The 26,617-nt window shown below is 41.1% G+C and overlaps 3 protein-coding genes and 1 long non-coding RNA gene across 7 annotated transcripts; 2 read left to right on the top strand and 2 right to left on the bottom strand.

Moving 5' to 3' along the window:
- The first annotated feature begins 136 nt into the window (after window positions 1-136).
- Window positions 137-5,983, top strand: klhl7 (kelch-like family member 7). The gene is made up of 12 exons (XM_056398816.1): window positions 137-559; window positions 708-810; window positions 1,210-1,303; window positions 1,588-1,712; window positions 2,036-2,211; window positions 2,450-2,624; window positions 2,732-2,874; window positions 3,147-3,387; window positions 3,589-3,790; window positions 4,306-4,403; window positions 4,533-4,719; window positions 5,199-5,983. Exons 1-12 carry the CDS (start codon window positions 431-433, stop codon window positions 5,362-5,364), a joined length of 1,839 nt encoding a protein of 612 aa, XP_056254791.1. The 5' UTR covers window positions 137-430; the 3' UTR covers window positions 5,365-5,983.
- Window positions 5,785-10,890, bottom strand: aste1b (asteroid homolog 1b). 2 transcript variants are annotated; one of them, XM_056398814.1, is made up of 7 exons: window positions 10,829-10,890; window positions 10,254-10,504; window positions 9,390-9,656; window positions 8,252-9,270; window positions 7,930-8,161; window positions 7,610-7,802; window positions 5,785-6,905 (listed from the first exon to the last, which is right to left on the bottom strand). In XM_056398814.1, exons 2-7 carry the CDS (start codon window positions 10,489-10,491, stop codon window positions 6,593-6,595), a joined length of 2,262 nt encoding a protein of 753 aa, XP_056254789.1. In that variant the 5' UTR covers window positions 10,492-10,504; window positions 10,829-10,890; the 3' UTR covers window positions 5,785-6,592. The 2 variants fall into 2 exon arrangements, with proteins under 2 accessions (XP_056254789.1, XP_056254790.1); XM_056398815.1 differs by lacking the exon at window positions 10,829-10,890 and having other exon boundaries at window positions 10,254-10,807.
- A 120-nt stretch (window positions 10,891-11,010) lies between these two features.
- smarcc1b (SWI/SNF related, matrix associated, actin dependent regulator of chromatin, subfamily c, member 1b) lies at window positions 11,011-19,237 on the top strand. Of its 2 annotated transcripts, none has more exons than XM_056398813.1 (28): window positions 11,011-11,332; window positions 11,678-11,797; window positions 11,917-12,002; window positions 12,132-12,213; window positions 12,300-12,392; window positions 12,571-12,640; window positions 12,744-12,813; window positions 12,905-12,980; window positions 13,288-13,413; window positions 13,648-13,730; window positions 13,828-13,931; window positions 14,060-14,119; window positions 14,272-14,300; window positions 14,423-14,538; window positions 14,649-14,720; window positions 14,809-14,922; window positions 15,209-15,362; window positions 15,473-15,583; window positions 15,791-15,850; window positions 16,029-16,287; window positions 16,390-16,461; window positions 16,563-16,609; window positions 16,734-16,842; window positions 16,935-17,077; window positions 18,196-18,330; window positions 18,461-18,593; window positions 18,765-18,851; window positions 18,946-19,237. In XM_056398813.1, the coding sequence occupies exons 1-28, from the start codon at window positions 11,156-11,158 to the stop codon at window positions 19,011-19,013; spliced, it is 2,856 nt and encodes a 951-aa protein (XP_056254788.1). In that variant the 5' UTR covers window positions 11,011-11,155; the 3' UTR covers window positions 19,014-19,237. The 2 variants fall into 2 exon arrangements, with proteins under 2 accessions (XP_056254788.1, XP_056254786.1); XM_056398811.1 differs by having other exon boundaries at window positions 13,825-13,931.
- A 3,309-nt stretch (window positions 19,238-22,546) lies between these two features.
- On the bottom strand, window positions 22,547-26,546 carry LOC130183354 (uncharacterized). Of its 2 annotated transcripts, none has more exons than XR_008829822.1 (5): window positions 26,211-26,546; window positions 25,245-25,285; window positions 24,677-24,810; window positions 24,489-24,567; window positions 22,547-22,890 (listed from the first exon to the last, which is right to left on the bottom strand). It is a non-coding gene; the product is annotated as an uncharacterized LOC130183354 (long non-coding RNA). The 2 variants fall into 2 exon arrangements; XR_008829821.1 differs by lacking the exon at window positions 26,211-26,546 and adding an exon at window positions 25,906-26,166.
- Between the last annotated feature and the right edge of the window lie 71 nt (window positions 26,547-26,617).

Here is a 26,617-nt window from a genome sequence, read left to right as displayed (position 1 = left end):
TTATTAGATCTATAAATTGTGTTAAATCTCTGCAAACTTGCAGGTCAATGTGTTATTTGTCACGTATGTCGCTAGAGGGCGAACGCGACTTTATCCAGCCACATCCGAACCGTAGAAGAAGAAGGAAACCACAACCCAAGCTAAAGATTTGAGTTGTAGCTTAAAAAAAATACGCCACGCTAACGGATTATTTTACTATTCCGACACATGACAGCAAGTTCATCTGTATACATTTTTATCTCTACTGTCTTTCAAGGTGAAGCCGCGGTCAAACTGGCGGCTTTTTAATTCATTAAAAAAACACACAACAAGCTGCTCTTGGCTGGTAAGCCAACTGTCAACAAAGAGACCGCAGCTGCACATTGCTGGCAGTGGTGCTCAAAGTGTCGTAGTTTCATTGACCCGAACAGACAATATTAACCTGGCTGACATGACGGGGATAGCGTCTCCAGAGAAGGCGTCCAGCTCCAAGAAGAAAAGCGAGAGGAAGTGTGCCACCAAAGAGGAGTACAAACAGCTGTCCAGCATCATGGGTGTCATGAACAACCTGAGGAAACAGGTGTGTATGTGTGTTTGAGTAGACACTAAACAAGGGTGTTAACAGGAACTTTCATGTGCTATATGAGTGTGCGTACTGCCATGAAAATGTATGTCCTACCCTGTCTTGACACTTGATATATATGTTTGTGTGTGTGCGTTTTCTTCAGGGTACCCTCTGTGATGTGACACTGGTGGTTCAGGGGAAACACTTTTCTGCCCACAGAGTAGTGCTAGCAGCTGCAAGCCACTTCTTCAGCCTCATGTTCACCAGTAAGTGTGCACACACATAAACACATTATCATGAACCGTCCCACTTGGAAGTATAGAGACATTGATATGAAATATATTAAAAAAATATTTTCTGCCATATTCCAGGAAGCATAGAGACGTGATGGGGAAATGCTCAGAAATAATCAGTTATGTTTGAAAGTAGCTAAATTAGTACTGTTTTCCACCAAAGCCAAAGAGAATAAAAAAGCAACCATAACTGAGGACCCTGGGTCCTCTACGTAGACATAAAAAAATACAATATTATTAATTTAAAAAAAACAGTCATGATATTTATGATAAAGCTGTTGCCAAGCAAGGCAGGAAAAATATTTAATGCTGCCACGTAATGTTTGTTGTTTCTATTTTCTATTGAGTCTTCCTCTTTTTCCTCACCTCCAGCCAGAATGATGGAGTCAATGTCCCATGAGGTGGAGCTCAGGAGTGCTGAGCCCGAGATCATTGAGCTGTTGATTGAGTTTATCTACACAGCTCGGTAAGAATTTTGGCTTAAAATCGAGCATAAGGCTTGAAGGCTTAAAGGAAGGATAATTATGAGAATTACAGTTTAAAAATTATATAAACGACTGTGGTTTCATGCTGCCAATATGAGGTTATTATCAAGGCACATATTGTTTCTTTTTTCTATGTTCTTGTTTTCTTATGCCAAATGCACTCTGTGTGTGTGTGTGTGTGTGTGTGTGTGTGTGTGTGTGTGTGTGTGTGTGTGTGTGTGTGTGTGTGTGCGTGCGCGCGCGTGCGCGTGTGTGTGCATGGCAGGATCTCGGTGAACAGCAGTAATGTCCAGTCGTTGCTGGATGCAGCCAACCAGTACCAGATTGAGCCTGTGAAGAAGATGTGCGTAGAGTTCCTCAAAGGACAGATTGATGCAACAAACTGTCTGGGTAAGAAGAACCCTTTACCCAGGTTAAATCTTATCGCTTTTGTTTTTACCCTACAATTTGTTGAGTTATTTGATGCTTCATTTATTGACTCACTAACATCAATTTTTGAATAATAAGTGGACAATACGTTCCAGCTGAGTGCTTGTGCCTGTTTACACAGGATAAGAGCCTGGTATGTAAAGAGCTCTTCTGTTTGTTTAAATGTAAAGCAAATATTATTCAAATATTTAAATTACTTTTCCAACATAACTTTTTGGTGTTAGGTGTGCCCATCATGTCACTCATTAGAGTAGAACACTGATCCTTGTTCTGTCATCCTGCAGGTATTTCAGCCCTTGCAGACTGTATGGACTGTCCTGAGCTGAAGGCAGCAGCAGAGGACTTCTTCCAGCTCCACTTCACTGAAGTCTACAAACTGGATGAGTTCCTGCAACTGGATGTGTCACAGCTCACACATCTACTGCACCAAGACAAACTCACTGTCCGTGCTGAGGCTCAGGTACACATGTAGACACTCTCTGACTATATGCTTCATTTAATTTGTCCTATAATTTTTCTAGAAATCTGGAAAAGACCCTAAAAACCTAGTATAAGTATAAGTATAGTTTGGATTACTAAATGAATGGGATTCATTACGTCAGGACAAAGGTGTTTGATAGCCTTGGTTAATATAATGGTTAGAATATCCCCCATAACGTATGTTTACAAATGTTTTGTTGTTGCATTTCTTCCCAAAGATATATGACGCAGCAGTACGCTGGCTGAAGTACGATGTGTGCAATAGACAGCAGTACATGGTGGAGGTGCTGGGGTGTGTTCGCTTCCCCTTGGTCTCCAAAACCTTCCTCTCTAAGACAGTGCAGGGTGAGCCCCTCATCCAGGACAACCCGCAGTGTCTCAAGATGGTCATCAGTGAGTAGGAGTGTATTGCACTCATGAAGGCACACAAATGGTTGATATCATCTGCTATGTGTGAAAATGTGATGTTATTCTGGAACTGTCTGTGTTTTTTGTCTCAGGCGGGATGCGCTACCACCTGCTGTCTCTGGAGGATCGTGAGGACTTGGGAGAGAGCAGCCGACCGCGACGGAAGAAGCACGACTACCGCATCGCTTTGTTTGGAGGCTCCCAGCCACAATCCTGCCGCTACTTCAACCCCAAGGTGCCAGACTGCACATGCAAACAGATTTTTACCCACAGGAGCAATCACACAAGTCAAGAACTGTAAAATGCCGTATGGATATTTACTCTTGTTCAGTATTACAGCATCATCAAAAAGCTAAACATAAGGTTAATTTACATGAATTTTAAGTTTTAAGTACAATTTCTCACCATTTCCGGATTACACGATGCACGAACATTGTAAACTATTTTTGTATAGTTATTTTGATTATATTAGCCAGTGGTTAAGGGGCAGTCTGGCTTTCCATGCAGGACTCGAGCTGGACAGACATCCGCTGCCCCTTCGAGAAGCGCAGGGATGCCACAGCCGTCTTCTGGGACAATGTGGTCTACATCCTGGGCGGCTCACAGCTCTTCCCAATAAAGCGTATGGATTGCTACAACGTCCTGAAGGACAGCTGGTACTCCAAGCTGGGTCCGCCCACACCACGCGACAGTCTGGCTGCCTGCGCCGCCCAGGGCAAGATCTACACATCTGGGGGGTCGGAAGTGGGTGAGCATGGGGAGGTGGGAGAGAGGGACTTGGAATCTGGGAGCTGGAGTTCAGTGTGGTTTATATTTTCATTATGACTTCCGTGTCTTGGGTTTAGAAAAAATACAGGAAATTATATTGATGATCCTTAATGGGAGAAATACCACTCGTTTTTGCAAATATCTAATCGCGGTGTTACGTACTGTACGTGTGTGTCCACAGGTAGCTCAGCCTTGGACCTTTTTGAATGTTACGACACGAGGACGGAGTCGTGGCAGGTGAAAACCAGCATGCTGTTGGCCCGCTGCAGCCATGGCTCAGTGGAGGCTAACGGGCTCATCTACGTCTGTGGAGGAACAGTGGGCAACAACGTGTCTGGCAGGGTCCTCAACAACTGTGAGGTGTATGACCCCAACACACAACAGTGAGTCGCACATACACACAGCTCTGTACGACCCCAAGGAATGATGCACAGTTCGTTCGTGTGTGCTCACAATCCTGAGACATTCTTTTTCCCAACAAGCTTTATATGCAGCGTGCATGGAAATAATAAAGAAAAGGAATATGAGGGAAGAGACTGTTGCATTATGGATCTATACTGGCCTTATTATTTACACCAATATGCCTATAAACATTGATTTATTTGGTGAAAATCAATTGTCCCCAAAACTGTCCATGAAGTAGGATTTTTTTTTAACATGGCAATGATGTTTTTTATTGTAACCAATATGTTTTAAAGGCTTTCATCAAATAAATAGGTCATATGAATTTCTCCACAAAGAAGCAGGGAGATTTTTACCGATATAAAATCTTAAATTGGAGTTACAATATTATAAGCTGACAATAATGGTATGCACATACACACACAAAAGTGGTAAATGACATAATGATGTGTTGCACTGCTACACTTATCACTTATCTCCCTCCCCCTGTCCTCAGATGGAGGGAGCTGTGTGGGATGAGAGAGGCCAGGAAGAACCATGGGCTGGTCGTGGTCAACAACAGGATCTATGCTGTTGGAGGGCAGGGGGCACTAGGTAATAAAACTGAAACTGTCATAATACTAACACTGTTGAACACAGTAGCTGTAGTACATGGTACGTGAAACAGTGTGCCAGCGGCGTCTGTATAAAACTGCTTTTGTGTGTGTGTGTGTGTGTGTTTTGTCGGTGGACTGGATTCGGTGGAGTACTACGACATCGCTAGTAACGAGTGGCGCACTGCCTCGCCGATGCCGTGGCGAGGTGTGACGGTGAAGTGCGCGGCAGTCGGCGATGTCATCTACGTGCTGGCAGGGTTCCAGGGTGTGGGGCGGCTTGGACACATCCTGGAGTACCACACTGACACTGACAGGTTTGTGTATTAACAAAATATTACTAAAATAAAACAAATGATATCACCATGAGTAGAAATTGCTTACGTCTTAGTCACCGATGCAGGCAGTGGTGCGGAAACTTTAAAAATGATTAAACTGACATGCCAGCCAGTGCCATGACATCTCTCCTGTCTGTTTGTTTGGTCAATACAAATGATTGTGATCCGCTTTTGTGGCTCAGGCTGTTTCTGATTCACAAATTCTTGAATTACTTTGTGTGGTTAATTTAGCTTGGTGTTCATCACCAATATTCTTACTAGTAAAGATAAACAGTTGTTCACACTGAGTTGGAGTTCTTCACATATTAATTCTGTCACTCATAGGGAATTCTGGGAATCTATAAAAATACACAATAGCTTGTTTAAACACTAAATCTAATCACCCACACACTAACTGAAAGTTCTGATCTTCATGCGTGTTTCATGTTGTCTCTAAATCAGTTTTCTTCCGTGTTCAGGTGGGTGACCTGCAGCAAAGTGCGAGCATTTCCCGTCACCAGCTGCCTGATCTGCGTGGTCGACACGTGTGGAGTCAACGAAGACGAAGACATGGAACTCATAGACTCTCAGTCACACACTGCATCCGCTGCCCCTCCAGCTGCCTCGACCTCATCATCCTCATAGGATGAGGTGGAGCTTTTATTGTATTTTACATTGTGACGTTTTATGAGAGTTGTGGCTGTGGCTACATTAGGCCTCCAAAAGTATATGGAGCTGATTTACATGAAGCAGGACCTGGCTTTCAGGAAGAGTCCGTCTTGCCTAGACAGCTCATGCCAATGTAAATATTTATGTGTGTATTTAAGTAGTTATGTTCTTCAACTATGTCCAGTAGCCAAATTTCTTTTTTAACTTTTATCTGTACCTGAAACGCAGATCCTTATGTTAAAGCTCCGGTGGGACACTATACACAAATTCATGTTTTAGGGGATAAGGATGCTTTTGATGAAAGAGACAACCCTCTCTCATGGATACCCAAACTGGTTTTGAAAAAAATCTAAAAAAAAGAAAAAATACTGATGAATACAGTCAGAGAACTGAGAATTTGAGTTAGCTGTTATTTTATTGTAATTTTGTTTTTGTAGCTTGTTAATGATGTACTGTTACAGAGTGTAGATATACTGCATTTATCAATAGTTGAATCTTGTGTGTGTATATATATTTAATAACAGTGCCTCTGTAATGCACTGTAACTTATAACTGACTTTACAGAGAATTAATAAACATTTTATTCTCAAAATCACATGGTTACAAGTAAAAACTAGCTGAATGTGATGCTTTAAAAAACATGCGTCTGAGTTTGATTTTATGTTTTTTTTTGTTGTTTTTTTTATATAGAAAAATGAGTAAACAACGCAAGATCACCAAATGCATCAGTATTAAGGCATCTGCGATAAAATGACATAAAATTTCATATATCGCTCATTAAGATGACATTAGCTGCCATACAACTTTCTGGTCAACAATGATGAAATAAGACATCTCTACATTCACTGTTTAAATCTTGTGCTGACGTAAGTGAATAAAACCCTCAGGTTGGAAAAAATTGCATTAATTACAGAGACTTGACTACTTTGATAAAAGCTGCATGCATATGTTTTGACATCATATGATTTGAGATGGCAACAGAACTTTGAACATAATAAGCAGGTAGTTAACACTGAGGGAGGTTAAATTAGTGCAATACAGTTATAAAGGTTGACGCACAGTGGTAAACACGAAGAGGTGTTGTTCTTCACTTGAAAATGACTGTAGCATTCCCTGAGCATGTTTTATAAACCACTGGAATGTCCTCCTTCATTTGGCCCCTCGCAAGTGCTTACTATCGATTGGCTCATTTTTCTCCGCCTCTTCACCAATCATCATCAGACTCTTCCTCGCTCATCAAGAGAGCAAACCTGTTGTTTATGTCCTCGGTCCCTTGCCCCCTTCCCCGTGCTCCTCTGCCAACTCCCCTTCTTCCTCTCCTTCCACGGCCTCTGCCTCTCCTCCCTCTGCCTGTAGCCGAAGAGGAGGGATGGGCTTTGGAGCTGCAGTTCCTCACAACATCCAGGAGGGAGGAGTAGAGTTGTCCAGACAAGGAGCCCCCGGCTAGGAGAGATTCAGCAGCTCGGCCCCCCTTTAAATACTTGAGGATGCCGTGCACCAAGGTACCACTGAACAACCTGAGACATGCACAGTGAGGGGAAGGGAGGCAACCAAATTAGAACAAAAATACAATTTTTCCATTTGTCACGGTGGTATCTGCAGTTAGTTTGAGATTTGTTTCAGGTCCACTCTCAAGAAATGGAGGAGAATGTAAAGTTTAAATTTTCACTTTGAAAATTATATTTAAAAATTTCTTCAGCAATGGGCTCTTCTGGAAACACAGCCCCAGATACTCTAGAAAATCCACAGACAAAAATGCTGCTGATTTCTGATGTTTTAAGCACCACAAATGAAATTCCATCATCCTCTATTGTAATAAGGTGGCAGCAGAAACATCAAGAGACAGTCACCTCAAAACATCTGCAAATAAAACTAAAACTAACTGTTTTTTTTTAATCATTTCTGTGAACCAACCCTTATTACCCTTGTATTAATTACACTTACGTGAAAAGCGCTGGGAACCTTCGCCAAAAGCAATTTATATAATGTTCTCATCAGTGCTGAAACAATTAATAGACTAGCCAATCACCACAAAATTAGCTATCAACAACATTGATAAAGTCACTTAATTGATTAAGAAAATGATTAAGCACAAATGTATCTTGTGATAGCAATTTATGACATTTTATAGAACAAACCAACAAAATAACTGATAATTAATTAATCAATAATAAAAATAGTTGCATTATAGTGTTATCTCTTTTATGTCCCTGTGTCTTACCATGACAAGTGGGGTTCAGGCAGCGGCTGCAGCAATAGCTGATTAAGACACAGTGCACTCCAGAGGCAGGCCTGCCATTGGCTCAAACTGTGAGCCACTCCTACATCCAAGCCCCGTCTTTCCCCTGGTCTCACACGTTGTCGGTCCAGCCCTGACAACACATTGCGCTCCGCAGCCCAGTTTAGCTGTGGGACTAGGATGATACACAGCAGCAACAGGTTTTAGATCATTACGGATGGATCACTATTTGCCTCATTGTTGAGGGACATTTTAGTCTCTGTAACCTTGTGGAATAAAATGACAGATAGAACACAACTAACCAGCATATTGGTAATGGGTAGCTCCAGGCTGGTTGCTCCAGGACAGTTCTCCATAAACCATGCCCAGCACCAAAGCCTGGACCTGGGGCTGTGAGGGTGTAGGTATTGCCTCACGTACCCAGAAGCCTGTCACTGCTACAGCGAGCCTCAGGTGGAGAGGAACAGCAGCCAGATCAGACTCCTTCACTCCTAAGACTTCTAACAGGACACCGAGACGAACAGCCACAGGAGCCTGTATAAAATCAATGTACATTTTCTTTTAGAAAATGGACAAAACAAATATGGTATACATAAAAGGAATAATTTTTGTTGCTATGTTCACCTGGCCAAGTGTATCCAGATGTATTGGGGTTCTCGGCGGATGTGCCTCCTCTTGGTTTTTCCTCAAGTTCAGGTCCAAACGGTCGTACTCCTCCACACAAATGGGGGCACTGGGGCCCTGAGTCTGCATTGTACCACCACCAGCTGCTTTTTCAATTCTAAATCCTACATTTACACCCTGCTGAGTGGGTAAAATACCCTGACCCCTACCTCCACTGCTGTGACCAACTCCTCGTGCTCTTCCCCCTCGCCCTCTCCCACCTCTCATACCCTGGCTGAAATTTTCTTGTACCATGGTATCCTGTGCTTGGACACCACCCCCTGGTCCCCTCAATAGCTGCACACTGCCTGTTCGCTGTAATATCCCATATATAGCCTGACGTATCTTTCTAGCACTACAGTGGCTGCTGGAGAGTTTGCTGTTCTCCACCTGTGGAATGAGCAGGACCCTATGCATCACCAGAGCATCCACCACCAGGGGGGCCAAAAGCCCTTTTGCTGCAGCCAGTGAAAGGCAGCCTGGTAGCTGTGCGAGCCCAGAGGTCCAGCCTCCTGGAGCTGCCTTGCCTCCAGAGAACCAGTAAGCCAGAGAGCTTTGAGGGGTGAGGTGGTACTCCTGCATACCTGCCCACAGTTGTGAACTGAGCCCACCTTTCTGTCCTCTCTTCCCCCTAAAACCTTCCTCCCCCATTAACCTGCTCACTTCCTCCAGGGCCTCCGCCGGGCTTGAAAAAGAAGACAGCCAGATAAGGATGCCCTCGATGCGGGAGGAGGGTGCTCTACCTTTACCCCTGCCACCGCCTCTCCCAACATCTAACACAGCAAGCAGTGTTTCAGCATCTTTTGGAGTTCCATAGTCATTACCGGTTAGGACAGCACACAAGGGTAGCAACTCCGGGTTCATTCCCCCAAACCAGTGACAAAGGCCGTTAGTGGTGTAGCACCGAGCTGAGATGTAGTGATGAGAGGCTTTACCGTTAAGGTTGGTCCACTGGAAAAAATTGAATGGCAGGTAACCACCTAAGATGAGACACAGAAGACAAAAACAATATGGAACAACTTCAAAATCAAGATAATAAAAATCAATCCAATGCATTACAATGGGCATTTGGATACAAAAGTCCTGGCACTACCCACACCTGGAAGGTCAAAGATATAAAAGTCACTGTCATTGGTCAGAACTGGGCACTTCCACTGGTGAGCCAAACATGCAATCTCCCAGTCAGCCTCAGCTGAACACTGGTATATTGGGATTCTTCTCTGGCTGAGGACCTGAATGAAGACATCTCTTGTGAGGATGGGGAGAATAGAGCCACTGCGGCCATGAGAGATATTGTCTGCCTCCCTTATCTTGGACTGCAGACGTTGACGCAGAGTGGCAAACTTCTTGTCACTGGGGTCCATCCCTTATAGTCATAAAAAAAAAGACACAAATTACATAATTATGGGTGGGTTACAACTGCAGACACACTTCAGACTTTGTGCAGGATCAAGTTAACCATTTAATCAATTTCTAGCAAACATGAGCAAACTGCTGTCATTTAATCTAATTCACTAATCAAAGCACTGTCTATACTAACCAAAACATTTGATGTCATTATTTAAGTCAAAGAAAAAGAAAGAAAGAAAATGGGGGGCTATTGATCACCTCAACCTAAATATAATATATATAATTCTCACAGTTAGAAATCTGTGTTATGACACAGAGGAACAAGATTATAAAACAGCAATTAAGGTTGTTTTGTGGGACTTAATAAAAGAGAATGGAGAATAAACTACCAACTACTACCAGGTTAGGATGACTGTCTGGTTGAGATGGTGTGAATCTGAATTGTTTTAAAAAATAAGAAATGAAAGGATCTTGAAGATTTTACCGCTTTGAATTGTATCTTGCAAATAAAAATACATACTAATATTATTGATTGTAAGGAGTTGAGTTCTAAAATGAAGTAGCCTATAGGGTGCAAGAATTTGATCGGGTTGTTATTCTACAGTATCTTTACCTCCATCCAGTACCACATATGGCTGGATGTTGCAGGCAGCCAACGCAGAGAGGAACTGGGTGAGAAGTCGAGCGAAAGCATCATAGTCCCCTCCATGCTGCTGGTCCAAACCGTGGTTAAAGTAGAGGCGGAAATACAGACTGCAACCATCAATAACCAGGCGACTGTCCCTGAACTTCACATCTTGGAGAAATTGTCTGTTCCCCTCAACATAAGTGGTCAGACCCTGGACACCCATGGGATCTCAGGGCCTAGGAAAACATGAAGTGAGAGGTTGTATGAGTTCTTGTTACTCACAAGAGTGCTGGTGCTTCAGTGCCTAACAGAGTAGTTTCCACTGTCTGCTTAGTCTAAGGGTGTGTGGGTCTGTGGTTTTGCAGATATCCAATTATAGAATGCGACGTAAAAGAAACTCGCTGCCTCAGCTGGACAGGAGTTTGTTTTCCAAAAACTGTTAAAGAACGGAAAGACTGCAACAGAACACTGAAGACAACTGATACGTGCATTTTCAGAAAAATATTGGAAGGATAGTTTTGAATTACAGCATTAAAATATGTGAGTTGCTACATACTAACCAGTGTTACTTTTTCACTTCTGTTTACATTTCCTGCCTAGTTACTTCCTTGTAATGTATCACTTCAAAGTAAAGGTCCTAGCTTGCAAATGTGTGTATTTTCTGTAGTGGATCAAATCAAATGTTTGCATATTTTAAGCATATGCTATAGATTCAAAAATTTTGATATTTAAATTTAAAGAATACTTGAAAATGTAAAAAATAAAAAAATAAAATGCAGCAAACCCTTATACCGAATTGCGACAATCACGCCGCTTCTCGCGAGACAGAGCGAGAACACAAAAGCTAGCAGTTTTGTTCTCCCGTTTAAAATTAGTCTCGTTTTATTATGGCCACAATGTCCGGAGGAGCAAACCTCGGGATTCCCGGGACGAGCCAGACCAGCTCCGGGGTGGCTGTGCATCGGAAAAAAGAGAGCAGCCCGTCCGCCAGGTTCTGGGAGAGTCCGGATACTTTAGCCCAACTGGAGGTGGTGCGACAGTGGATCGGGAAGCACTACAAAAAGGTAGTTAGCTGGCTACGAAGCTAGCTAACAAGCTAGCCGCCCCCTGTTAGTATGGCTCACACTGTAAACAAACGTCTCATGCTGGATAACGCTACCTTTACACTGGCTATCAAAATGTGTGTAATGAGACTGAATAGTGATTTACCTATTCAAGATGAAATACAAATGTTGCAAAATCCAAGCGATTTATCAGTCCATACACAGCTTTAACGTACGTGAGACTGTCGGTGAATGCAGGAAGACATTGTTAAGGTTAAAGATTATATGTGTTATTATTTATTTAAAGCATGTTGATTAAAAATTATACTCTTCATATCCCTTTCAAAATGTGTGTGTGTCTGTCAGTTTGTGTTAGTGGATGCTCCATCATGCCAGGCCCTGGCTGCAGTCACTTTACAGCTGCTCCAGTTTCAGGAGGATGCCTTTGGCCGACAAGCTACCAGTCCTTCTCTCACCAAACTGCCTGTGAGTCTGTCTCTCATTGTTTCACTTTGTCCCACTATAAAATTAGAAATCTTAAAATGACACAATGGGTTAAAACATAGAAAATAAAATAAACAGCAATCATTATTGTTTCTCTTTAGGCTCAGTGCTTCCTGGACTTGCGACCAGGGGGTGGACTATGCCACATTCTTGGCACTGCCTATAAGTTCAAGGCAGAGCAAGGCTGGTGGGTATCAAGCTTCATGTGCCATGACCATTTCACATAGATTTTCCCTTGGAAAACCTGCGCTGCATTTGTTTGATTCCGTCTTGCTGTGTCTGTAATATCTCTTTGTTTCTCTTCCTACCTTCGCAGGCGAAGATTTGACTTGCAGAATCCATCAAGAACAGAGAGGAATGTTGAGATGTTTGGTACAATTGAAGGGGCACTGATCCAGGTGACAATGAGACACATATATTCAGATACCAGACTACCAAAGACACACCACTGATAAACTTGCACCTCTGTTTTGTGTGTCTACAGAACAATTGTATGTCACTGCCTGTGGTATATCTGGAACCCACTCTTGATCAGGAGTTGGCAAGCAGACTGACCAATATCATCACCAAGCACCAGGTAAAGTGCTGCAGAAGAGAGTTAGGGATAAATCAATAGAACCAATGAAGAGAGAAAATCTATGCTGGAAATGCAGATTAGAAGTTTATTAAGGCTGATCTGACTGATTAAAACTACTGTAGCTATGGTAATGTAGTTCCCTCTCAGTGCTGCTGGGTCACAGTTTGTCCTTGCACAGGGTACACTCACTGAGGACCGAACGCTTGCCAGTCACCACGTCTATCCCTCACCTGCTTCTACAGAGGAAGGTCAGTTAAAATTTGTGCATGCACAGTATGTGTGTTTATTATTGTTGTAAATGTATAGTACCAATTTAACTTGATACATTTTTTTATACACATCCATTTTCAGATGAATGGATGTGTCCTGTCATTCGAAAAGACAAGCATGTATTGGTACATTGGGGCATGCACCCTGACAGGTAATGCACAAGCACCCACACTCACACACGTAGGTGCTCGCACACAATCAGAACACTTACACATTATGTCTTTTGTCTCTTTTTTTAACAGTTATGACAGCTGGCTGTCCTCAAGTGATGTTGAAGGAGAGGTTGAAGAGCCACCACATCCAGAGAAACCATGGAGGGTGAGCATGGATAGGCTGACAACTCTCTATACCACACTCAAAACAGTGTTCAAAATTAACTTGGCCCTACCTGCTGAGGCATCCAGTGTGGGTGTGTTTGCTCCTGTTTGCTCCTGAGCAGTTTGATATACTTACCGTTAGAGAGAGACTGATGGTTGTCAAGGACAAAAAGCCAGGGCAAGATTAACTTGCCTCTGATAATGCGATCTGATGTGTGTTAGTTTTGGACAATGATGAGATAGGCCAGCCCACAATACTCTAGACCTGAATTCCTTATTTAATATTTGTGTGTGTTTGTCTGTTCCAGGTCCATGCTGGTTGGGTTCTAGACACAGATGTTTTCAACGAGTGGATGAACGAGGAAGACTATTGTGTGGATGAGAGGAATGTACCAATAATCCTCCGCCAGCGTATTCACCTCCGAGATGACCAGGTTTGTCTGGCTGAAGGCACAAGAGGTCTGGAGGGCTTGTAGAAGGACACTATTCTCTATTATTAATAATCATTTAAATATGGACAATTAATTCAACTAGAGAAAGCAAGTGTGATCCTTGATCCTTCGTTTTTTAATGTGAAGGGTGTTGATCTTTGTTGCTCAGTCAAAGACACTTACGCTCTTTTTTTCTTTGGGGTTTTTTTCTTCACCTACCTCTACCATATCTTCCAGGACTCAAAGTCCACCCCATCCAAAAAGAGAAGACGATCCCCCTCTCCTCCTTCCTCTGAAGGCAGAAAGAAAGGAAAGAAGGGGTAAGAGACAACTGTTTCTTCTGAGCATGAGGGTTTACTTCTGGCTTTGGCATTTCCGTGCAAGGTGTCAGGACCAATTGTTTTGTGTGTACAGTAGAAGGCGTGGACAACAGGAGGAAGAGCCAGAAGAGGACCTGACCAAAGACATGGAGGACCCTACGCCTGTTCCTAACATGGAGGAGGTCATATTACCCAAGAATGGTAAAACACTCAAAGACAGCGACAGCTCACTAAAAATGTTTTGTACGAGTCAAGTTTTTCAAAAAGGTTTTCAGATGCATTTCATGTCTTCTCCATGATGTCTTTAATATCTTACCCTGTCTTTGTAGTCAACCTGAAAAAAGACAGTGAGAATACTCCTGTTAAAGGAGGCACCATGGCTGACCTGGGTAAGCTTGCATATAAGAAATGTTTCCAAATGAAACTAGTATGTGTAAATGTTCCTAGATCAAAACATTTTTAAAACAATTTTAATATTCACTTGTTCTCTTCTTTGTGTGAATGCATCTTGATTTTTCATCCTTCACCGTCTCTTTTCCAGATGAACAGGAGGATGATTTTCCAGGAAGGGTAAATATTATGCCAATTTTCTTTAATCAGAATGTTTTTGTTTGTTTCTATATTGATTTTAGTATTTTTGATTCAGCAAAGTAAAAAAAGTTGTTGAATTGACACTGTGTGTATGTGTTTAGGAGGATGAAGAGGGAAGAGGAGAGTTGCCACGGTTATCAGAGGGAGAGGACAATATCACAGAACAAACCCATCACATTATAATACCAAGCTACACATCTTGGTTCAATTACAACAGGTAAACAAGCACATACAGATACACAAACTTTTACTTACACCGACCTGTTCTCTTTCGCCAAGAGAGTACAACCAAACCCAAAAAAAACATTTTGTGTCCATGTGTTCCAGCACTCACTTAATAGAGAAACGTGCACTGCCTGAATTCTTTAATGGCAAGAACAAGTCCAAATCTCCAGAAATGTGAGTATTGCTGACATTCAGATATCATCATTAACTAAGATGAGGGAGAATGCCTCAACAACAGCGTGATCTTTCCTGTACTTTGCAGTTACCTGGCGTACCGCAACTTCATGATCGACACATACCGGCTCAACCCCCAGGAATACCTCAGTTCAACGTCCTGCAGACGCAACCTCACCGGAGACGTCTGTGCTGTCATGAGGTATAACGTAGTGTGTGGGTGTTTTTGCTACATCTGCTGCATCTGCTAAATTAAGTGTAGTGTGTAGGCGTTCAGGTTTGTAAATGTGTTAACAAATTAAATCTGTTAATGTTGCGCAGGAACACGCTGGTGTAGTTAGTGGGTCTTCAGTTTAAAGGCAGCTTTTATTTTTAATTACAACATGATGCTGATTCGTCAGTATATTTATATTTTTTCTGTTGTTGCGGGAGTTTTCCAGCATTATAGTGAAACCAGTAGAAAGAAAAAAATATATACCTGTGTCTAGGGTTCATGCGTTTTTGGAGCAGTGGGGTTTGATTAACTACCAAGTGGATGCTGAGAGCAGACCCCTCCCCATGGGACCCCCACCCACCCCTCATTTCAACGTACTTGCCGACACGCCGTCCGGGCTGGCCCCACTACAGCACAAACCCCTGCAGGTAACACAAAAACACACGCACTGTACACGCATAGCACGTGACAAGAGCTGAACACAGATGGATATGAAACGCCTCTTGATGGCCTCTGCTGCTCACTCTCACTCTTGCAGGTGGCCGCCTCGCAGCACATGTTGTATTTCCCAGAAAAGAGCAGAGAGAAGCCTTCAGACTGCCAGAACTTCGGTCTGCGCACCGACATCTATGCCAAGAAACACCCGAAGGTCTTACACAGTAACAATAGAAATATACTTAAAATGACATTGTAGTTTTCATTTTTCTCACATTCTGGTACTGTGTCTGGTAGAATAGATATTTTTTTCCATTTATATATATTTCTAGCCCCTATTTTTATTACTTTCTGAAATTAGTTGTAGGAAAAATTATCGTTATTATTAATAATATTAATATTCTTATGCCATCTGCTTTAGACTAAAGGAGCAAGTGCAGGAAGGGAATGGACAGAGCAAGAGACACTCTTGTTATTAGAGGTAAGGAAATCACTTGCTGTATGTTTTTGGCTTTCTATCATGGATCTTACACATGACTCAGTGCTTCCCTAAAAGGGAAAAGGTTTGTTTTTGATTTAGGAGAATCTTTTCCATAGGCCCTGATGTTCTGCCTGTTCTTCTGTCTTTCCTCCTCACCTGTCTCCCGTGTCTCTCTCAGGCCTTAGAGGTTTACAGAGACGACTGGAACAAAGTATCTGAGCACGTGGGCTCCAGAACGCAGGACGAGTGTATCCTCCACTTCCTCCGTCTGCCGATAGAAGACCCTTATCTGGAAGACTCCTCGGCCTCTCTGGGTCCACTGGCGTACCAGCCTGTGCCTTTCAGCCAATCAGAGAATCCCGTAATGAGCACTGTGGCCTTCCTGGCATCCGTGGTGGATCCACGGGTTGCATCAGCTGCAGCTAAGGCGGCACTGGGTGAGAGGGCATTTGTGTGTAGTCTAGGTTATGGTATAGTTCTGAGATAGTATACTGTATATGTTCAGGGTGTGTGTTGTGATTCTACATCTTTGTCTTCAGAGGAGTTTTCCAGAGTGCAGGAGGACTCAGTGGACAAGGTTTCTGAAACGTCCAATCAGCCCGAAAAAATAGGTAAGACTTAAATATAATGTACACATAATCACCCTCAATTGAATTTGTTTCTTTATACAGTCTATGATGCATATTTTTTCTGTCTTCCTCTGTCCTTTTAGAATCGATGGATGCAGAAAAAATGGAGACAAACTCCACCTCCCATCAGGTAATGCAACAACAAGAGCTTGGAGAGAGTTTTATTGTATCTACTGGTGATTTTTCTAGCTTACTGTGTGTGTGTGTGTCTGTGTCTGTGTGTCTGTCTGTGTCTGTGTGTGTGTGTGTTTCAGGTCCCTGGAAGGGCGGATGGGCTCAAGGTGGAACCTAGTGGGGCAAAAGTGGAGGGAGAACAAGTCAAAAGGGAAAATGCGGAAAATATTCTTGGAGAGGAGAGAGATGGTATATAAATATGTACAGTATGTATCTACTGTATATATATACTGCATGTGTATATGACTGGCTATATTCATGAAATTCTGTCTATGATCCAGGAAGGGGAGATGATGACGAGAGCATAGTGCGGCGAGAGGGAGATGCGGACGAGGGGAGGAGAGTGATGGAGCTGGAGCTGGTGGAGGGCAGCGTTACCACGGCAGCAGCAGCTGCTCTGGCCTCAGCTGCCACAAAGGCCAAGGTAAAGCCGGCCCTCCCACTTCAAAACTGACCAATCACAGGAGGATAAAGTGAGGCAATGGTCGTCATTTTAAATAGTTTTTTTTTTTTCCCAGTTGTGTCAGAGGTCTCCTAGCAACCAAAACAGCCACCATCTCGGAAACCAATTCAATACCTGGCTTTGCACATCAATTCAATACCTGGCTTTGCACATATAATTGGCAGAGGCTGAGATTATCCAGTTTTCCGGCCAAAAACAAAACAAAAAAATTAAAAAATTAAAAATTGTTGCTTTATGTTGCAATGGAGGAGAAGAAAATTCAGACATGCAATCATCTGCCCTTAGTAGTTTTCTGTATAATACATTGAATATGACATAGAGGGCGTATCGCTTCACCAGCAAGCCTCTGTTGGTAACAGCCATGTACTGATTTAAGAAAAAAAAGTATAATATACAAACAAAATTGACACATTGTCCATTGTAATCTTGATCATTTTTGAATCCAAAAGTGGACTTGAAAAAAGCCAGGCTGTGTGTGTCCCCCTACTTTCAGTCTGTGCTAAGCTGACTGGTTGCCAAGAGTGGTATCAGTCTTCTCATCCAACTCGCAAGAAAGTAAATAATATATTTCTCCTAAACAGAGAAGGCTGCAGTTATATCTAAGGTCTCATTGTAAGTCTCTGCTATGTCTCTTTGTCTAGCGTGTGGCAAAGATGTGTTTATGTCCAGTCAACTACTGGCCAACTACTGTGATATAGTTCTAGCAATAATATAAACCTGCAACACTGTGATTACTTAAAATGTGTCCTGTCAACATGTATGGTTAGATCAATTACTGTCCAACCCCTTATTCGCTGATTATTGATTTTCTATTTTTCTTCCCTTCAGTCTCATCATTTATTCTCTCTCTCTCCATCCCTGCCACGCTCTGGCACACCTAATTTATTCTACCCTCCTCTACCTCCTCTCGCCTCGTATCTTTTCTCTTCTTCCTCATTGTTTTCTTTATCTTAACTGATACTTTTTTCATTTTCCTTTTGTTCTAAACCGTGTCACGGGCAATTACCACCCAGTCCCTCACTCATTTTTGTTTTCATTTTCTTCTAACTGTCTCCATCTTTTTCTTCCTGTATTCACAGCACTTGGCTGCAGTAGAAGAGAGGAAGATCAAATCCCTGGTGGCTCTGCTGGTGGAGACTCAGATGAAGAAGCTGGAGATCAAACTGAGACACTTTGAGGAGCTGGAGACCATCATGGACCGCGAGAAAGAGGCTGTGAGTGAACCTAATATCTGCTTCTGGCCAAAACAAAGACGATGAAACTTTCTGCAAGGTTTATGTCAAGAAGCAACAGTAGCATACCTATCTCGTATCACCAAGTCTTATATGTATGTGTGTCATGCAGCTGGAGCAGCAGCGGCAGCAGCTTCTATCAGAGAGACAGACTTTTCATACCGAGCAGCTGAAACAGGCAGAGATGAAGGTCCGCCAGCAGAGGGAGCAGCAGGGGCAGCCGGGATACACATTGCAGCATTCTGGTCAGGCCACATGCACACACACACACACACACACACACACACACACATGCAAACATATTTTTGGACTTTGTGCACCCACAAGTCAAGTTAGACTACAGACACATTTTCACACTCAGCTCTTAATTTTTTAAGAGCCTACTCCTAACATTTTAGTCTGTCCTTCTTCTTCAGGTCAGTCCATGCCCAACCGTATGATGCCCAGTGGAGGCAATACCCAGCCGATGGCCCCGCGACACCCTGGAGCTCCGAACGGCATGTGTGAGTATTCTTAGCTGTTGTCATATGTTTAAAATGCTGTTGCTATTCTCATCTGATTCCGTGGGTGTGACGACAATAACTTCTTCTTCCACAGACCCGTCCTCACAGCCTGATGGGATCGCACCAGCTCAGCCCGGTCCTCCAGCGTCTACCCACAGCTGAAATAACCAGAAAACAAGACAAACACACACAGCAGTCCTCCTGCAAGTAGGACACACACACATAAAAATGTAACACTGGCAAATTTTCAGGAACAACTGCTTAAAATTGAAGTCTGTAACTCCTCAGTAGTCACACATTTATAAATATTGAAATATTTGTGCTCTGATGTCAGAGTTGAGAAATCTGCAGATTGAACTCGACTCATTAAAGTTGTTTTATATGAAGCTTCTGTTTTATTGTCTGTTCCAGGCCAACTGGCTCATTCTGGGTGTGTGTGATTATGTCAGTTTTGACACATATACGAGAAATCACCGTTTGGTGAATGAGATAGTTCAAAATATCGCAACTCAAAATGTGCATTAACAAACACTGGAAAATACCATTAAAGGCTTAATGTTTTTAGGTTACTGAGGTCAGGACTTCAAAAATATTCTGTCCCACACGTAAACAAGTTGTTTTCTTTCCCTCACGTGGTTCTTTCCAAGGAGAATTGGAGGATGCTGGACTTCATAGCAGCCATTAAATTGATAAACATCTTCCATTACAAAGAGATTTATTTCACTGTAACAGTAACTGAATGTTGTATTTAGAACTATTTGAGGTGATTAAAACTGTCCTTTTGAAAAACTGACACGGGGAAGTGTCGCCTCTCAACATCAACTCAAGTCTGCATTTAGGTTAAACTGAATCAGTACAATGGCTGAAATCGTGTGTTCAAAATGTTTACAATACAACCATCAGTAAGAAATCTATGAGGTATTATTAAGCAAAAAGGTTGTCGATGCAAAAATGTACTTCCCAAACATAGATTGTTTACAATTTTTATTTTATTCTGAGTAATGATTCCATTGATCCACTCATACTTGAAGTTAATTAGAGAAGCATAAACTTGCCAGCCAGGTATTACAGACTCCCCCCTGTGGGAGTAATGAAGTTCATTTTATCTTCATCTCTTTAAAAAAACAAAACAGGAAATTAACAATTGAAACTGATATTTTAGAAGTGTATTGTGTTTTAATGTTTAAATATAGTGCAATTTATTCAAATCTCAAACAAAAGCTTTTTGAGAGATTATTGAATCACTCATGAAAGGAGATCACAGCGGGCATCACCGCTACAACTGCAATTGTCAAACCGAAGGTGGATGTATGCAAAAACTCTAATGACCCAAGAGTCATCGTGAAGACCTCATTTGCTGACAACAGAAGTTGGGAAACAGACACCGCCTGTTCAGTCACAGTCACAGTGACAGTACTGTATTTATGCTATAACATTTGGTACAGACATCTTCCCCTCAGGGTGAATTGTAATGACTTTGGTGATCCTTAGACTTTTCATTTGGTGCCATCATCAGGTCACATTTTTTATTTGGACTTTAGTGTAAAGACAAACTTGTACAGCTAATGACATTCACTCCAGCATCATTTTTACATGCATTGCATTGCATTTTAATACGCTAAGCTAAGAGAGTCAACATGGTATATTAAACATTATAGCTAAATACTAAAGTCAAAGAACCACTGTGCAGCCTCAGAGAAAAACTAAATCAGTTCATTCAAACAAGACCAAGAAATAACATAACACAAAAATTTTTTAACAATTATTAAATCAAAGCTTGTAACTGTCACTTTGCTTGTTTGAATGTGTAAGCACATTGCCAATTTTATCAACAATGAACCCCTTTTTCACTCAACCACTAATCAACAGAACTGCATCACCCATAATTGAAGGTAAAATTACTTACACAAACAGTCAGTTCTTGATATTAATTTCATTACAGTCATGTTCCTTTCTTCCTTATATGTACTTCTACTGAACTGGTTTCTGGTTTCCCTTCAAACACATTGAGGCAAGTATGAGTATCACAAAAAAATTGAATCCACATGCCATCTTAGTTTCCATTTCTGATCAAATTAGTGATGCTCAGTGCGATCATTGCAATGATGATCTTGACTTTATCTCTGGAAAATTAGATTAATTAATTCACGATGAGTTATAACAGACTAAACTTTTTCTTTTCTAAATCTAACTTCATTAATATCTCACAGACAATGAAAATAACAACTGTGTCCCAGCAGGGAGACAGTGTAATTTGATCCAATGCAAAAGTCAATGAGGAAACCAAAGTTTGTGTGAGCAGTGTGAACAAATATAGACTTACTCTGAAGAATGCCAGTTGTCGAACAGGCAGAGTCCAAGGAAGATCAATGTGATGATTATTCCCAGCATTCCAAATTCAGAACTTAAAATGATCAGAATTGAGCTGCTTACTAATGCACCACATCCGACTATCATCTTACTCCTGGGAAATTACAACGATAACAAAAAGATCACATAAATGTATTTATACACAGAAATGCATCATGTCGACAGTAACAGTGAAGTGACAGACTTCACTCACAGAGAGATTGAATCAATCATCTTGAGAAAAGCCTTTTATTTGGTTCAGCAGTTGGTACTTGGCTTCAGGGAGACTTGTCTTTGTGTCCTCAAAGTGTCTGTCCCCCAAACGGCACAGTTGTCTGATCACCTTCACTCAGTGCAGAAGAAGATGACCAACTGCACTTTGCTCTTAGACAAACTCTGAAGCTTCGGCATCTATTTATCAAAGCTGCTCAAGTTTATTTACTGTATCTTTCTGGTAGACTGATGCCCTCTTATCATCTCACACTGTGAATCCTATATTAAGACACAGAATAGGCTTCTGCTAATTGACAGTCTCTAAACACAAATACTGAAATAGAATTTATAGGTGTTGAGCTCACATTAGCAATGACCCTGCTATTGTCCCAGCATCTATACTTAATCACTGAAGCACGACTACTGCATTTTATTCATGCCTGACATTTGGTACAGGCATGCTCCCCTCAGGGTGGATTGTAATAAGTTTGGTAACCGGTGAAATAAGCAAGTAAGATAGTGATACTCTACCTAGATACTGAACCTAACCTAACTTGAATAACATCTATCTGTTATAATTTAAGATGCAAAGTCCAGTAATCCAAACTGAGGAATGAAACGGGAGCACGAGTGGAAACAGGAAAACCACAGCAGATACAAACAGGAGCAAAACAGATGAACTGGCAAAGACAGAGACTTAAATACACCAGGAAGGCAGAGCAAGTGTAACACATTAGGGCGGGGCAAACAAAGGACAGAAATAAGGTACGGGATGTGATCTATATGTCAAGCTCAGGGCTCCACGAAGGCAACACAAGATAAAGACTCAGCTAGAGAACCTCCCTGTTAATCGTGTTGAGCCCCCTCAGATTGATCAAGCCCTTATAAAGGTTGTGACCCCCAGTTTTGGTACCACTGCCCTAGACAGTGTCCATAATAGAGCTACTGGGATATGTTTGCACACTGAGGGTAAATATGTTAATCTATTTTCTACTTTCAGGGTGTGACTTCATGTTACATTCCCAGTGCCCAGCAGTTACACAACATTAAAAAGTCAGCTTGCCATTTCCATTTTGCCCGTCAGAGTGTGTGGAGCTTGTAAACTGAAAGTATAAATGTAACACACCTCAAAGCAAAGGGATGCATTCATTTTATTTTTTGACATCCTGAGAATCCATTCAATGTTTTCAAAGTTTTCTACAGGCATTTCTGAACATGGCATCTTGTCAGCATACAGTGTATTTACAGTGTATGTATTGTAATTCTCTATAGCATTTTCTTGGGCTTTATATTTTCTGAACTTGTTTTTTTGAACTTGTTTTTCTTCTTCTTAACTGATCCCTGGTTCTCCTTAAAAGACATATAGACAAGGGCAAGTATCACCAAAGCATTGAATCCACATGCCATCTTAGTTTCCATTTTGATCAAATTAGTGACGTTCAGTGCGATCATTCCAATCACCATCTTGGCTTTTTCTCTGGAAAAAAAAAGATGAATTAATTCAAGATGAGTTAGAACAGACTAAACTTTTTCTTTTCTAACAGTGAAGTGACAGACTGTACTCATAGTTGGATTGGATCAATCATCTTGAGAAAAGCCTTTTATTTGTTTAAGCAGTTGTTACTTGGCTCCAGGGAGACTTGTCTTTGTGTCCTCAGAGTGTCTGTATAATAATAGTATATGACATTTTCAATGACTAAAGCCAGATGGGGTAATTTAACTTTATTTCAAGATGAATCTTATATATGCCATTTCTGCCACAGAACACACTATATTGCCCTGTAAGTTTAATTCTTACTCATTCAAGATGAAATAATAGTCTTGAATGAATCCACTAATTGCAGGAGTTTAATATCTCTGAATGTTTTCTCATGCAAGAATCACACCCCCAATATCCCCAACACTTGGTGTTTTATGTTATCATCTGATAATATTACTTATCATACAGCCACAATGTGATTTTACTGCTATGCCCTATATAAAGTGGAAGACTCACCGATTTACATTCATAAAGTGCAAAGAAATGCCACCATTTATACAGGAAATAGCACAGGGTGCTTCAGTTGTCTGATCACCTTCACCAGTGCAGAAGGAGAAGGTAAGATGACCAACTACACTTTGCTGCTTGACACACTCTGAAGCTTTGTCATCACCTAGTAGCAGCACAGATATTCATCAAAGCTTCTCAAATTTATTTACTTTATTTATCTAGGAGACTGATGCTCTCTTATCATCTCACACTGTCCTGTAGTTTAAGGTCATCAAAAACAAATACTGACATAGGTGTGGCACCCAAATTGGCAACAACACTGATATTATCCCTGCATCTATATTTACTCACTGCAGTATGACAGTAATGCATTTTATTCATGCCTGACAATTGATAAAGGCATGCTCCCTTCAGGGTGGATTGTAATAACTTTGGTAACCAATGACATTCACATCAACATTACTATTTGTATTGTGCTAGCAGTTGTTAGCATGTTAACAGACTGAATTAAGACTAAACATAGTAAGTTAAACATTATACCTGCTACAGCCTCATAGAAACAGACTAAGGAGAAAAGCCATTTATTTGCTTTAGCAGTTGTCTTTCCTTATATGAACAGGTGATACAATACTACTTCTATAAAACCTATTAATTCAGTATAGTCTAAAATCAGCTCCAGTTTAACTGAGTTAAGTTGAGGGGTGTAATACCCTGTAATTTTGGTTCAGGGTGTGTCATCAAGATAAACAACTTTTGTTTGTACTTTTTTTTTTTTTTTTTAATTATACTTTCTAGGAAAAGCTGGAGGTTGAGAGTGGAGAAACCTATAGAAACCATTAAATTACCTAAATGTATTTAATGGTAATTTAACTATTAAATTACCTAAATGTATTTAATGATAATTTAATGGCCTTTTTAAAATGGTGGATAAAGAGCTGTGTGGTATGTGATCACCGGATCAGGTTGTTTGCATTTAAACAAAAATGGATCAGTGCCATTTTACTGTTTGCAAGCAACCAACACAATGTTATATAAATCAAGTAAGCTTGAAGTTGTTCATTCAGAAATTTTCTTCAAAATCTTACTTAGACATGAATATCATTAAGTTGAAGAAGAAGACAAGTCCATGCCAGTTCTTCTACTCGTTTTTGTGGTGATTATTTCCTGAAAGAAAAAAAACGATTTGAATACTTGAGACATAAAGCTGCAACATTTAAATGCCCATTTATCAGACAAGAGAAGCCTCTTTTAGAAAATGTTTTGAATCACTTACTATTCCTTGCGTAAAGATATCCTGCAGTTCCCACAAGTACTGCTGCTGTTACAACCATAAAAGTGGGCGACATTGTCAAATATGCGATCCCAATGTCCAAACCAATCTTTTTGAAAGTCAGAGTAAAACCCTGCCTGAAAAGGAGTGAGCGACGACACACAACAGCTATTCAGAAGAGGATGAGAATATTGTGTCCATTTGTTTTTGTGTATTACAGTAAGACACTCTGTATTTTTATTTTATGGTTAAGAATTATGTAATGGTTAGACTATTCAGTGACTCATTGATTGATATAGTCGTCTAGGAACTCTCTTCAAAACAAAAGTCAAATTACTGCTTTGTTCAAAATGTCATCTTTCTCTCCACACTTTATACATTACCGATTACTGATACTGATTTTGTTAAATTCAATTTCAAATACAATGTGGCAACATAAACAAAATCATGTCACAATTTTAAAATGAGAAAACTGTTCTGTTCTGCCCCACACATGAATGGTGCTTGAAAATGACCTTCACCCCCTCCACCACCTGTATGATCAGAACCTAGTGGAAGGTTAATCACTTACACATTCAGAACCATCCTGATTGTCTCTCTGCAGAAGTATTCCTGGAACAGATACAGAATACTGTCAGATCCACTGTGAAGTTTTTTTATTTAGTGTCACAACCACATTACCACATTCCTACATGAAAGGTTACAGCATTCCTCTTCAGTTGGACTGCAGTGTGATTCAGCAACACCTGACTGTCCTCATGAATCTATTCAAAACTGAAACTGAATATGTTATCCACTCTTTTCTATTTACAAAATATGTTGTCGCCTGTGATGACCCAGTCTGTCCAGTAAGTCCAGTTCTGCAGTATATCTGAACGCTTACAGGTGCAGAAATATTCAGTCCTTCTGTACAATCTATTTATTTTAATACATTTCAGGTAACTTTTCATGTACACTAATGTAATTTGACCCTATTTTCAGATGAAGCTTATTTGTGCCATTTTTTTGACACAGTAAGAAAACACTGTTGTAATGCCCTTTCAGTTTCATTCTTACTCGTTCAAAATAAGCAAGTAAGATACTGATACTTACCTTAGATACTAAACCTAACCTGCCTAACAAAATGAATAATTTCTATTTGATATAATTTAAGATGCATGGACACAAATGCAGACACAAATACTGGCAGGTAATGTTCGATGGTGTAATTAAGAAAACAACAGAAGACTTACTTAAAAGATGAAAAAGAACTGAAGATCAGGCAGAGACAAGAAAACCCTGAAAAAATAAAAAATCCAAATCCAAGTATTCCAAACTAAGAATAAAATGGGAGCTTGAGGGGAAACAGGACAGCAGATACAAACAGGCGCAAAACAGACAAAGTGACAAAGACAGAGGGGAAGACAGACTTAAATACACCAAGAAGGCAGGGGTAATTGGACACAGGTGTAACACATTAGGGCGGGACAGACAATCACACTGGAGGTAAAACAAGAAAGAAAGTAAAACAACAATGGAAGGTGCCCCGGTGACTCACCTGGCTGGCATGTACCATAAAGGCTTAATCCTAACCACAGAGGTCCGGCCCTGAGTCCAGCCCTTTGCTGCATGTCTTCCCCTCCGTCTCCCTGACTTTCCTTATTTGAATATTCAAGGCCTGAAAAGTGAAACTATCCAGTAACTCACAAGAAGAAAGGCTTAAAAAACATGTTTCTCCTGCTTTCCATTTTGTTGATCATCTCCAGACCATTTAAATTTATCCTGTGAACTCTTGTGAGGGCCATGACCCCTAGGTGGGGAACTTGTGCCATATTGTAGGCTTCATGGGTTTAGATATAGTTTTATAAGCAGCCTTTTCTTCTACCTAGAGTGGATGTTACAACATTGGACACACACTCACAGACACGCAGAGTATGCACTGGAGGGGATTTGGACATCCTGTCC

Source organism: Seriola aureovittata, chromosome 16 (genome assembly GCF_021018895.1).
Source record: "Seriola aureovittata isolate HTS-2021-v1 ecotype China chromosome 16, ASM2101889v1, whole genome shotgun sequence".
NCBI classification, from domain to species: domain Eukaryota; kingdom Metazoa; phylum Chordata; class Actinopteri; order Carangiformes; family Carangidae; genus Seriola; species Seriola aureovittata.
The sequence above is the reverse complement of the archived record's forward strand: the minus strand, read 5'-3'. Positions and strand labels throughout refer to the sequence as shown.